Below are 14025 nucleotides of genomic sequence, written 5' to 3' on the forward strand. Positions count from 1 at the left end.
TCCCGTCGAGGCTCAGTACCACCCAGGGCTGGAGCAACTGAATTACATTCTCAGTCAGGGTTTCAAATTCCTCTTGTCATGCTGTGAAATGAAAAATCTCCGACATTCTATCGTTCCCACCCCTCCCACAGTGGAATTTGGCCACCCACCAACACTATACATATCCTCGTCCACCCCTACACAACTGTTACCCCTTTGTAGCTTGTATCCCTGTAATACATCTAAATGCAAGACCTGCCCTTACATCCTCCCACCCACCCTACCCTCTCTCCACCTCGTCGCTGCTTGCCACCCGCAAGCAGCACTCTACTGTCCCCCACCGCTACCCCTGCCCATCCCCACCCCAGCCTTCTCCTTACCCTCACCACCCGGTTGCCTCTCCCATCATGTGCCGACAAAGACCTCATTGGCGGAAAGCTCACTTTCCAACAGTCTTAATGTTGTTCCTAAGTGCGACTTAGTATCTCCACTATATGGTGAGTAGAAACTATCCATTTCATAATATTGTTACATTCCATCCTGAAGATAACCGGACTTGGCTTGAGAAAGTGACAAGAGGAGTAGATAAAGAGGTGTACAACGAAACACGGAATGATGGGAGAGAATTACGACATTTAGGGAGGTGGAGATGGCAAGGAACGTAGGAATGGGGCACTCCTCAGCTTGTCCTAACGCAGGCAAGGGAAGTCCTGTTTGGTATCCTATGAAATAGGTGACGTGGATGAGTAAGTAGGAATGATAGAATGAAGAGGGGCATAGTGGGGGGGGGGGGGGGGGGGGGGATAGATTGATCACACTACAGTGAATCAGGGAGGCATGGGGATGCAGGGATGGTGTTGGATGTAGGACAGGATTTAATTTCAGATCGAGGCCATGGGGATTCTGGGATTAAATGATGTGTTGTAAGGGCAATTCTCATTTATGCAGTTGAGGGGAAGTGATACTAGCTGGCAAGGTCTAGATAGCATGGGTTGTGAAGTAACCTTTGAAGTTGAGCATGTATTGCACTATCATTGAGTGTAACTTTGCTTTGCACGGGATTGTTAGTCTCTTAGGCTTTAGAAAGGATGTTGTCCAAAAACTTTGTGCATGCCAACCATTCAGCACAACACAATCATTTATCAAAACTTTAATTTAATAAAAATTAGTCTCTCCTACATTTAATTAGAAAAACTATTGACACAAATAGTCAGTTTTATAGTGGAGGTGATCTTGTGGTTCCCACATTTCGGTTTGCAGTGTTTTATATATTTTTTTGTGTTCATCCCTCCTTTCCTTTCCTTCCCTTATCCTCTGTCACCCTCCTCTCTACCTTCCTCAACATCCCTTACCCCCCTTTTCACAGTTATTTTGTTACTCCTTTATTTTGGTAATGGAAAATTAGGAATACAAACACATTTTTTCCCTACAAAGGTGCACTAGCAGTTGGTGTTCCTGGAGAGCTGAAAGGGTATTGGGAGGCATACAAAAGATATGGTAAACTACCTTGGTCTGATCTGGTGGCACCAGCCATAGCAGTTTGTGAAAGTGGATACAACATGACAAGGCATCAAGCTGATTCTCTCATTTTCAATGCTGCAGCTGTTAAATCAGATCCAACATTAAGGTGAGTTCATAAATTGAAGTTACTATAAAAAAAGCTTTTTATTGTTCTGTGGATATATTGACTACCTCTCTCTTTTTTTTCCATGCGTGTACATGTTTTCCTACATAATGCTGAAAAATACATCAGTCATATGAGTTACCCCCAACCTCATGGTTCAGCAATTAGCCATATCTCGTGGCCTGAAAATAGAGAATATTTTATTGGCTACCATTTATGAGATGTATTCCACAACATTGACTGAATGACAGCTTGACTTGATTCTGTTTTTAATTTAGTCTGTCTCTGTGATCACACACATCACTGTTTTTTGTACTTGGTTTTATTCTGAGACATACTATTTTGAGAGAACAAGGAATCAGAAAGTAATCCATATGTCTCTTACTTTCTCAGTGAAATATTTATTGATCCAGCAACTGGGAAGTTCTATTCAGAAGGTACTCTCATAAAGCATAATAAGCTCTGTGAAACACTAAAAGTGATCTCAAAAGAGGGTGGAGATGCGCTGTATACGGGCAGCTTAGCCGAGAAGTTAGCTGCAGATATACAAGCCAGGGGTGGAATCATAACTGTTGATGACCTCAAGAACTACAGGCAAGTATTAAAAAAATTACTCTTTATTTATCATTGTTAGACATGGAAAACAGTGTCACTTCCAAATTCTCATTTTTTCTGTTTGTTATATAATCTGTAATCATAACTGGTACCAGACAGACTTTACTAAATGCTTGTGTAAAATCTACTAATAATAGACTGTTCAAATTATTAGAGGAACATGTGTATCAACATCTGGTATGTTAAATCTATTTAGATACAAGCAGTACCTGTGATCTTATTTGCGTGGCTTGAAAACTTCACTTTTAACCTGGGCAACAATTAAAATCATTAAACATCTACTGGCTGTGCTGTGCTATGCATTACGTTGTCAGGTGACCACTCAGAAGGAAGTGAGTACTGATGTCCCAGTATTTTCTAGTGAGGTACACAGATGGCAGTTGTCTTTTGTGGATGATGATTTCAACTCGGCACATACACCGAGACATGTTAACGCAGTGCAAGTCGTGTGCGACAAGGGTCTGTTTGATCCAACAAAAATGGACCTTCAGCTGTGTTGCTGCAGATGCCAATGTGTTATCCATAGGGAATGGACATGGTACAGGGAGATATCAATAAACTAGGTGAGATGGACAATGTCACTGACGCGTTAAAACCCTAACTTGAAGACCGAGATCAGGCTGTCTTTGCATTGCCACGTTGTTGAGATACTGCCAGAGCACTGAAAGATGACCTTAGAAGAGCCACTGGAGCCAATGTGTCCAGTCAGACTGTAATGAATGGTTATGAGAAAGGATCTTCTGACACAGACATCCTATTTGAGTCTCCCATTTGACAAAAATAACAACTTGCAGCTCGCTTTCAGTTCTGACATTCTCATGTCAACTGACAATTTTGTCACTGATGGAACATGTTATTCACAAACAAGTCCATATATTCTCTGGTGCAACTTGCTGGCCAAGTTCATGTGTGAAGGCCCGTGGTGAGCCATAACTGACAAATGTTGACCACAAAATTGACAGATTCGGTCAAGGTTTTGTGGTGCTGTAGGGAGACTTCAGCATTGACAGCCATATTGATCTTGTTGTTGTCTTCCATGTTCATCTTATCATCAGGCAGTACATAGAACAGATCCTGTTGGACCATATGGCGACTGCTGCCTAAGGTGGTGGCTCTGAATTCCTTCTAATGCTAGGGCCTATGTGGCGGGTGTCGGCAAGGATGAAGTACTGGAATGGGTGATAGATACCACACTGAAGTAATGGGATGGGTGGTGGTGAGTCCTGTCCTAATCACCATGATGCACGTGTTGGACTTCATTGACAGACCCGTTCGTGATCATCCTATTCCACTACAGACTCTCAAAGAATCCTCATGGCCTTCCCTTGAAGAATGTGAATGGATACCACAGGGTGATCTCCATAGATGTATTCAGAGCATACCATGTAGCTGTTGGGCAATGATAAATACTCAGAGGGCATACATATTACTGCAGTTATCAAAGGCTGATGAAAATCACCTAGGGTTACAGAATGAATGAGTGAGTCCATATTGTTTTCAACACCAGTCCTTTTTATGTTAATGATTGAGGATGTAATGATGTTTTATTGTGTACTTAATTTGTGAAAGAGTTGGGGTGTGGAATGTCACAAGCTTGAATGTGGCAGAGAAGGTAGAAAATTTGACAACGAAAATGCAAAGGCTCAATCTAGATACAGTAGGGGTCAGTGAAGTGAAGTGAAATGGAAAGAAGATGAGAAGCTCTGGTCAGATGAGTATAGGGTAATATCAACAGCAGCAGACAATGGTATAACGGGAGTAGGATCCGTTATGAATTGGAAGGTAGGGCAGACCATATGTTACTGTGAACTGTTCAGTGATAGGGTTTTCTTATCAGAATCTACAGCAAACGAACACCGACAATGATAGTTCAGCTATACATGCCAACTTCGCAAGCTGAAGATGAATATAGAGAGAGCCTATGAGGATATTGAAAGGGTAATACAATACGTAAAAGGAGATGAAAATCTAATAGCCCTGGGGGACTGGAATGCAGTTGTAGAGGAAGGGGTAGAAGAAAAGGTTACAGGAGAATATGGGTTTGGGACAAGGAATGAGAGAGGAGAAAGACTAATTGAGTTCTGTAATAAATTTCAGCTAGTAATAGCGAATATTCTGTTCAAGAATCACAAGTAGAGGAGGTATACTTTGAAAAGGCCGGCTGATATGGGAAGACGTCAGTTAGATTACATCATGATCAGACAGAAATTCTGAAATCAGATACTGGGTTGTAAGGTGTACTCAGGAGCAGATATATACTCAGATCACAGTATAGTAGTGATGAAGAGTAGGCTGAAGTTTAAGACATTAGTCAGAGAGAATCCATAAGCAAAGAAGTAGGATACGGAAGTACTAAGGCTATGCTTGAAGTTCTCTAAGGCTATAGATACAGCAATAAGGAATAGCTCAGTAGGCTGTACAGTTGAAGATATATGGTGCAGTGTTACGTGGCTTTGTGCTTAATTACATACTTTCTGTTTTATCAGTTAATTTGTTTTCACCACGTAATGCCCACTGTTTACGTCCTCCTTTGTTGCTGAGCGATGTATCACTTTTCGTTCTGTCGCCACAACTCTTCCTTTCCTATACCTTTACTACTTTTTATCTATATAAATGATGAACTATTGGTTTTGCCGTTTAACAACTTTTTAATAACTGTGGAAGTATTACAGGCATCGGGTCCCACCTAATGTGTCACCCGCCTATAAGTTTTACATGAACCTTTCAAGACTCGATCGATCTGTTTACAAAGAGAGCAGAATATCTCTTCCTTTGACCTTGTCCAACAACGACCTAGGAAGCTTGACACCCTCGTGGCCCAGGCTCTTCCATGGCTCGCGGTAGTTTGCAGCATTCGTTTTATTACTTGCCCACTTGTCGCTACATCGAACTTTCATGGTGATCGTTGGGCAACGTCTTCCACATTATCTGCAACATAAATAAACTTTCTTCCTACAGTATTTCTGGAAACCCAAAAGCAAACTTAAAGAACATAATAACAATAACAACTGTTCTTACAATTATTCGTATAAGTCTTGGTCACTTTAATGAGGGGTGGCACAGGCCTAAAGCTTGTGACACCACAACGGACATCAATAAAAAGGGCCATCACGGAAGATGGAAAGAAAAACGTAGGTGCAAAGAAGGTAACTGTGAAGAAACCATAAATAATAGAAGAAATACTTCACTCGATCATTGAAAGGAGGAAGTACAAAAATGATCCAGGAAACTCAGAAATGCAGAAATAAGTCACTGAGGAATGAAATAAATAGGAAGTGCAGGGAAGCTAACATGAAATGGATGCATGAAAAATGTGAAGAAATCTAAAAAGAAATAATTGTCGGAAGGACAGACTCAGTATACAGGAAAGTCAATATAACCTTTGGTGACATTAAAAGCAAGGTTGGTAACATTGAGTGCAATGGGAATTCCACTGTTAAATTCAGGAGAGAGCGGATAGGTGGAAAGAATACATTAAAAGCCTCTACGAGGGGGAAGAGTTTCCTGATGTGATAGAAGAAGAAACAGGAGTCGATTTAGAAGAGTTAAGGGATCCAGTATTAGACTCAGAATTTAAAAGAACTCTGTAGGACTTAAGATCAAATAAGCCAGAAGGGATAGGCAACTTTGCATCAGAATTTCTAAAATCATTGGGGGAAGTGGCAACAAACAGACTGTTCACGTTGGTGTGTAGAATGTAGGAGTCTGGCGATATACCATCTGACTTTTGGAAAAATATCATCTGCACAATTCCGAAGACTGCAGTAGCTGACAAGTGCGAGAATCACACAATCAACTTAACAGCTCTCGCATCCAAGAATAATATACAGAAGAATGGAAAAAAAATTAAGTACCGATATGTACTAGATGACGATAGGATTTGACGACCTGGAAAAAGTGTAAAATGGTGCAAAACGTTCAAAATTCTGAGAAAAATAGGGGTAAGCTATAGGGAGAGATGAGTAATATACAATATATAAAAGAACGAAGAGGGAATGAAGTGCTCATATTAAAAAGAGTGTAAGACAGGGATGTAATCTTTCGGCCTCCTGTTCGATCTGTACATTGAAGAAGGAATGATGGAAATAAAGGTTCAGGAGTGGAATTAAAAATCAGTGTCAAAGGGTATCTTTGATAAGATTCGCTGTTAACATTGCTATCATGAGTGACAGTGTATAATAATTACATGATCAGCTGAGTGGAATGAACAATCTAATGAACACAGAATGTGAACTGAGAGTAAATCGAAGAAAGACGAAAGTAATGAGAAGTAGCAGAAATGAGGACAGCAAGAAACTTGACATCAGGATTGATGGTCACAAAGTAGATGGAGTTAAGGAATTCTGCTACCTAGGCACAGTGAAGCGTAGTGCAGGGGTGGCTCAGGTGACTGACAGCATAGGGGAGTTACGTAGGAATTTTACGGAGGAGGACCAGGTAGTGATGGTGGGTGGAGCAGGGATTAGTCTTGATAGGGATGGGGAATATGATGTAGGTGGTGACCTGGTAAAGATAGCTACTCAAACTGGTGGCACTAATGTGCATTTCGTGCAACTGTTTCAGCGTCATGATCGGCCTCATCTTGATGCAGCTGTTAGGTGCTTTAACTGGGGGCCAAAGCAGGCACTGATGGCAGAGGGCATGTGTCACATTGCAGTAGTACCACTTGAGTCTGTCAGTATATCCTGGTTTCACTAGGCAAGGCCTCCACCTCAATAGGTATGGGAAGGGGAGACTGGCAAAGCTTATAGGTGACATTGTAGTGGGTGGTGGTGGTGGATCACACTTGGAAAAATTCCTATAGTAGTTGGTGTTAAGAGCTGCACATTTTTTAAATTGAAGTCAGCTGATAGAGGGACTTCCTTTAAGCAGGTATGCCTAACTGAAGGCAAACCTTCAGAGGACATCATGTTTCTAAGTAGAGAAGGAATTAGCATATTTCATCAAGATATAAGAGGTATTAGAAAAAAACTTAGTGGACTGCTTATAGAGGTTGACTCTAAAATTATTGGTATACCGGAGCAGCACTTAAATAATTTGACAGTTCAGAGGCTTCCTTTACCAGGATACAGATTAGCTAGCTGTTTTTGAAGGAGTTCCTTGCGGAGTGGGGGGGTGGGCATGTACATAAAAAAACAGTATTCCATTTGAGTCCACAGACATATCACGGCACTGCAATGAACAGATATTTGAATGTTGTGCAGGGGCAGTTGAATTTAGAGCATCATTTCTGCTCAAGCTAGAGATGGTTTTTGATTCACTTTGTAGGAAGTATCAGAAATTAGTTATGCGGTGACTTCAATATAAATTTTGTATATGAAGGTGCTAGAAAAAGGATGTTGGTAGAACTCCTAAATTCATATGATCTGATGCAGATTGTGTTTGTTCAAACTAGAGTGCAGGGGAACAGTAGCACAGCCATAGGCAATATTTTTATTCATTCTTCATTACTAGATGGGCGTTCTGTTAGTAAAAGGGTGAATGGCCTTTGACTGTTGTTGTTGTTGTTGTTGTTGTTGTTGTTGTTGTTGTGGTCTTCAGTCCTGAGACTGGTTTGATGCAGCTCTCCATGCTACTCTATCCTGTGCAAGCTTCTTCATCTCCCAGTACCTATTGCAGCCTAAATCCTTCTGAATCTGCTTAGTGTATTCATCTCTTGGTCACCTTCTACGATTTTTACCCTCCACGCTGCCCTCCAGTACTAATTGTTGGTGAATTAAATAAAAATTTAGTTTCTACAGGGAATCGTATAACTTTATTGACAAATGCCTTTCTGAGATTGATGTCGGAAACACTCCTCTATGATAAAGACAAGGGGGAAATTGAGTCAATAATTAAATCACTGAAGACTAAGGGCTCTCATGGTTATGATGGAGTGCCTAGCAGAATATTAAAGTACTGTGCTGCACACGTTAGCCCTGTATTTAGCAATATTTGTAATTTTTCCTTTAGGAATGGTCAGTTTCCTGAACGATTAAAGTACTCAGTAGTAAAGCCGCTTTATGAAAAGGGAGAAAGGGATAATGTAGACAATTTTAGACCTATTTCTATGCCATCAGCATTTGCTAAAGTTATTGAAAATGCTGTGTATGTAAGCATAATTGATCATTTTATACCATGTGATTTACTGTCAAATGTACCGTTCGGCTTTAGAAGTCGTTTAACAACTAAAAATGCTGTATTCTCTTTTCTCTGTGAGGTACTGGATGGATTAAACAAAAGGTTTCGACGGCTTGGCATCTTTTTTGATTTAACTAAGACATTTGATTGTGTTGATCACAAAATATTGCTCCAGAAGTCAGACCATTACAGAACGCGGGGAGTAGCTCACAATGGGTCACCTCTTACTTTAGCAACAGACAGCAAAAGGTCATTATTTACAATGTTCAGAATGACTATGATATGGGGTCTGAGTGGGGTATTATCAAATGGGGGTTGACCGAGGGATCGGTGTTGGGGCCACTCCTGTTCCTTATTTATATAAATGATATGCTCTCTAGTATTACGAGTAACTCTAAAATATTTCTGTTTGCTGATGTATTAGTAAAGTATGTTGTGTGCAACACTGGCTAAGTTTTGAATAGTGCAGTTCATGACCTAAGTTCATGGCTCGTAGAAAATAAACAAATCCTAAATCACAGTAAGACTCAGTTTTTATGGTTTTTAACACACAATTCAACAAAACCGGACGTTTGTTGAAATTTCTAGGTGTTCAGATAGATAGTAAACAGTCATGGAAAGCCCACATTCAGGATCTTGCTCAAAGACTTAATGCTGCCATTTTTACTGTTCGAACGTATCTGGAGTGAGTGTGTGTTCAACACGAAAATTAGTCTACTTTGCTTATTTCATTCGCTTACATTGTATGGTATTATATTTTGGGTAACTCTTCCCATTCTAAAAAGATACTTTTGGTTCTTAAACGGGTGGTGTGGGCAGTAAGTGGTGTAAGTTCATGAGCCTCTTTTTGACCCCTTTTCGTGAGTCTGGGTATTTTGACATTGGCCTCTCAATATATACATTCCGTACTGTCATTTCTTGTTAACAATATTAGCTTATTCTCAAGAATAAGCAGCTTTCACTCAGTTAATACTAGGCAGAAATCAAACCTGCATTTGGATCTTAACTCTTGTGCAGGAAGGTGTGCAGTATACTCCTGCATCCATCTCAGTAAGCTACCACAAGAATTCAAAAAATCTTAGCAGTAATCCACGTACTTTCAAATCGAAACTGAATAGTTTCCTCGTGGGTCACTCCTTCTATTCTGTCTTGCTACACTGTTGATTGCGTTTTCTTAAACTTATGGATTGACTTTTTTCGGGTTCATAAACATATTAGTTTTGTCTGTTAGTGCATGAAATTACAATGTAAAATAATAACACGTTCCATGACCTTGGAGATTTGCTCCTCAATTTGGTCTTATGGAAGTTGATGTGCAAATAAATAAAATAGGCAGTAAAATAATGAATGGCACACAGAGCAAGGAGGACATCAAAAGCAGAGTAGCAATGGCAAAAAGGGCATTCCTGGCCAAGAGAAATCTACTTGTATCAAAGATAGACCGTAATTTGAGGAAGAAATTTCTGAGAATGTACATCTTGAGTACAGCATTGTATGGCAGACACGGACTGTGGGGAAAACCGGAACAGAAGAGATTTGAAATATTTGAGATGTGGAGCTAGCTACAGACGAATGTTGAAAATTGAATCGACTGATAAGGTATGGAATGAGGAGGTTCTGTGCAGAATTGGAGAGGAAAGGAATATGCAGAAAACAATGATAAGGAGAAGGGACGGGATGATAGGACATCATGTTAAGACATGAGGGAATGACTTCGATGGTAGAAACTGCAGAGGAATACAGAGGTTGGTGGAATACAGAGGTTGGAATACATCCAACAAATGATCGAGGACATAGGTGGCAAGTGCTACTCTGAGATGAAGATGTTGGCACAGGAGAGGAATTCGTGGCAGGGTGCATCAAACCAGTCAGAAGACTGATGACATATACATATATAACACACCCAGTCCTTAATTATTGTTCAATGGAATATGTCGGACATCCAAGTTCCCCTAATTCTCTTGAGCAGTGTACGATGCAATTTGAGAGTCAGTGCCCCTGTGTAGCATACTCTGTATTAGTCTACAGAGGTCACCATGTGCTATCCCTTCCTATTCTTAAAGGAGAGCCCATGAGAATTCTTGGATAGTCTGTCATGGAATAGGATGACCCTGTCAAGTGTGTCCCACATATGCACCATGGGGGTCTAGGTTGGGAATCACTGCCAGCCATTCCATTATTACTTCGCTGTCCAGATTTTACAAGGCATCCTTGCTGACACCCACCACATAGGCCCTAGCATTAGAAGGAATTCAGGGCCATCACTATATGCAGCTGCCACCAGGATCTGTTAGGTGTATTGCCTGGTAGTAAAGTGACCGTGGACAACAGCAATATCCGTATGGCATTATAGAATCTTGGCCGACTCTGTCAATTTTATGGACAACATTTGGCAGGTACAGCTCGTCATGGGTCCCCACATATGAATACAGTCATCACCTTCCATCAGAGGATATCTGGACTCGTCTGTGACTAACATGGTTCGTCAGTGACGAAGTTGCCAGTTGACATGGGGGCAGCAGAAATGAAGGTGAGCTGCAAGATGATGTCATGTCAAAAACCAGAATTAAGAATGGGAAACACACACACACACACACACACACTCTTCTCGCTCACCCCCCCCCCCCCCCCCCCCGCCCCCTCCCCCACCTGCTGACGCTGTGGCCTTTCATAGTTGAACTCCAATAAACACTTGTTATCAAGATGAATTATTGTATTGTGTTGCAGTATGTAATATGCCTACATTCTGTCAGATGTGTTTCATGTGTGGTATTAGTTGTCTTCTGTCATTCATTGTGTATAAAGTCTAAATTTAACTAGTGAGAAAATTACTGATGACTTAAAATTGTTAGAACATGATTTGAATGTGGTACTGATTATTACCTTACAGTGAAGCAAGGGACCAGTTATTGGGATTGATCATTGTTAGGCTGTAAGGTAGACACCATCCTCGTCATAAATAGTTATTGCACAGATTTTATTACTCTCTCTACTCTGTCTCACAAAAGGATCATCGTAACTCAGAAAGATTGTGCTGCATGCAGAAGAGTATAAGCATCTCCACCATTTCCAGCCAACATTTGCAGTGAAAGAGGAGATTATCCAAGTATAACAAAAAGTATGCCACCTATCAGATATTACAGAAATCCCTTCTCATTCCTGTACAATTATTCCTCTCCAGAGAATAGTTGGGAATAGTACCACTTCATAAATATTAGCTTAGTTACTAAGGAATGGCTGTGGAAACTGGAAAAATTACAAATGTGATGTTCATAGAGCTCTTTACCACTTACAGTACAATTAATCCAACTTCTGGACAAAAAATCTGCACTATATCAAAAGAATACATGTTGATCTTGGCTAAAGGAAGTCTGTCTGAGAACATTTTCTTGTGGAATTAAGATGAAAAAAAAATGTGGTAAAAGAAAGAAAAATAGCCTACCACAGGACATCATCTGGATGACTTCAGGATCTTCATGTCCTAATGACTGAGCTTTGGCCATGTAGGGCACTGTGTTTGCAGAAGTTGAAGGCAGGATTACTAAAAAACTAAAATATCTTGAACTGTAATATTTTGGGAACCACCTTAAGTAGAACCCATAAAAATCTAGATCTGAGCCTTTCATCTTTGCAAGATGCATCTCAAAGGGTTCATGTTACATGGAGAAAAACTTTTTCAAGCACTACAGCAACCTCAAAGTCTGTCAGTGGTGGAAATATTATTTTCAACACTGTAGATCACATTGTGGTGCTAAACAGTAATTGCTAAAACAATAGCACTAGCAGTTTGTTAGTCTGCCAGGGAATATGCCTCCTCCATCTTGTACAGGTCTCCCAATGCTAAGCAAGTTAATTCTGGGCTTGATAAAACATGAAGACTCATGACTGGTCCTTAAACATAAGATCTATTCCCCTGGCTGGAGTCACTCAATTGACAATTTCACAAGAGGGCTACAAAAAGAGATCAAAGTCCTCTTATTCAGGCAATAGTTGCTTTCAACATTTGACTGACTACCTAAAGGCTAAAAATCAAGATACTGCATCTACAGAGTGATTCAGGATTGTTGACACCAAATACAGAGGTGCATTAAACTTCCAAAGACCATGACTGGATGTAACCATCAAAATATGGCCATCTCAAAAAATTGAAGTCTTGGAATCTGTTTAACAGACTCGAGATAGGAACAAAAAGAGTCACAGCAAATCTCATAAAATGTCGATACCCAGTACCTTCTACCCTGTGCAATCATGATGAGGTCCAGACAACTTAATGTAAATATTTCCATCCTGATTGCTCCACCAGTGCAGCCTTGTGGACCTCATCTTTGGCAACTCCTAATACAGTGGTCTCAATGAAACAATGTCCTTTCAGCATGAAATTTGATTTTGGAAAAAATTATCAATCATATGCGAAAGTAATAAGGAATGGTGAGTTTGATTCCGATCATTACCTCTAGAATTAGGATTAAACTCTTATCTAATGAAATAAAACAAAACTTGCAAAAACTTTAAAGACTGACTTAATATAACAAATGAATCCCTTTAAAAATATAGAGATGAAATTGACAATGTAAATAGTTTCTGGCAATGTAACATAATTGGATAGATAAAAAAATGTATTCACTAAGCAGTGGCACAACATACATGTAAAAAAAAAAGTTTTATGTATGGTGAGCAGATTTTTTTTTATCTACCCAATTATATTCTGTTGTCAGGATGAAATTAAAATAGCTAAGCATGGCAACTGACCAGAATTATCTGAGGAAATTGATAATGTTGCTCAAAAAACCTGTGGTTCAATAAAAATAAAAGGAAAATATAATGGAATCAAATGTGTGTGAAGAAGCTATAATAGCCTGCAATGTCTTGAGCAACATTTTTCACTTTGAGTAGAAGCTTGCTACCCAATTAAATGCACCAAGAAGAAATAATGGGAGAGCTACATCTTCTCTTTCATAGTATATGCCTTTCATTCCAGTTCTGGACCAAGCTCCATAGTCTACTGGACTGCCAAAGATAGACAACTTTCCCAAGTCTCATCCTTCGTAGTGATGTTTCTAATCATGCATCAGTCCTTGCTGAGCACCTTGTGACACATTTTTCAACATTTTCAGTACGTTAGAGTCATCTCTTTATCCTTTACCCCTCGCCCCCAATCCCCTTCATAACCCTGATTTATATAATGACCCTTCTACCAGAACTGCTTCAGGCCCCTGACTTGTCATGTACAGTCCCAGGCCCAGATTTGATTCATATTCAGATGATTCAATGTCAAAGTGTTCTCTGTTCAAACTGGAGGACCAGTGTCATCATCCTGATCCTTAAACTATCTGCTCTCTTGCCTGCAGATCTGTCCAGCCCATATAATTTTACTTTTCGTTTAAATGTTTCTTATCTCTGGCTTCAATATTGCTTCCAGTGCCTAGATTCTACCACTTGCATATACTATCACAATTTGATCAAATTGCTGGCTGATGGCACTAACTCAAGATAGGCTATTATATGAATGAGAGACAGATGACACTACCGTATAGAAAGGTGTTCATTTTTTTCTGCATGCTCGTAGAGACTGAAACAGTACAGAAATAGCTTGAAGATGGTTTGATGAACCATCTGCTAGGCATTTAAGCATGAATTGCAGAGTAATCCTGTAGATATAGATATCTGACTGACTTGGTGAATATTTA

At 40.0% G+C, this 14025-nt stretch overlaps 1 protein-coding gene across 6 annotated transcripts in view; it reads left to right on the top strand.

Moving 5' to 3' along the window:
• Positions 1–14025, top strand: part of LOC126418843 (scoloptoxin SSD14) — a 562060-nt gene that overhangs the window by 521830 nt on the left and 26205 nt on the right. For all 6 annotated transcript variants that reach the window (XM_050085850.1, XM_050085859.1, XM_050085842.1 and 3 more), the window contains 2 exons: positions 1414–1606; positions 1997–2197. In XM_050085850.1, coding sequence (XP_049941807.1) covers positions 1414–1606; positions 1997–2197 — 394 coding nt within the window. The remainder of the gene's footprint in view (positions 1–1413; positions 1607–1996; positions 2198–14025) is intronic.

This window comes from Schistocerca serialis, chromosome 1 (assembly GCF_023864345.2).
Source record: "Schistocerca serialis cubense isolate TAMUIC-IGC-003099 chromosome 1, iqSchSeri2.2, whole genome shotgun sequence".
Taxonomy (NCBI): Eukaryota; Metazoa; Arthropoda; class Insecta; order Orthoptera; family Acrididae; genus Schistocerca; species Schistocerca serialis.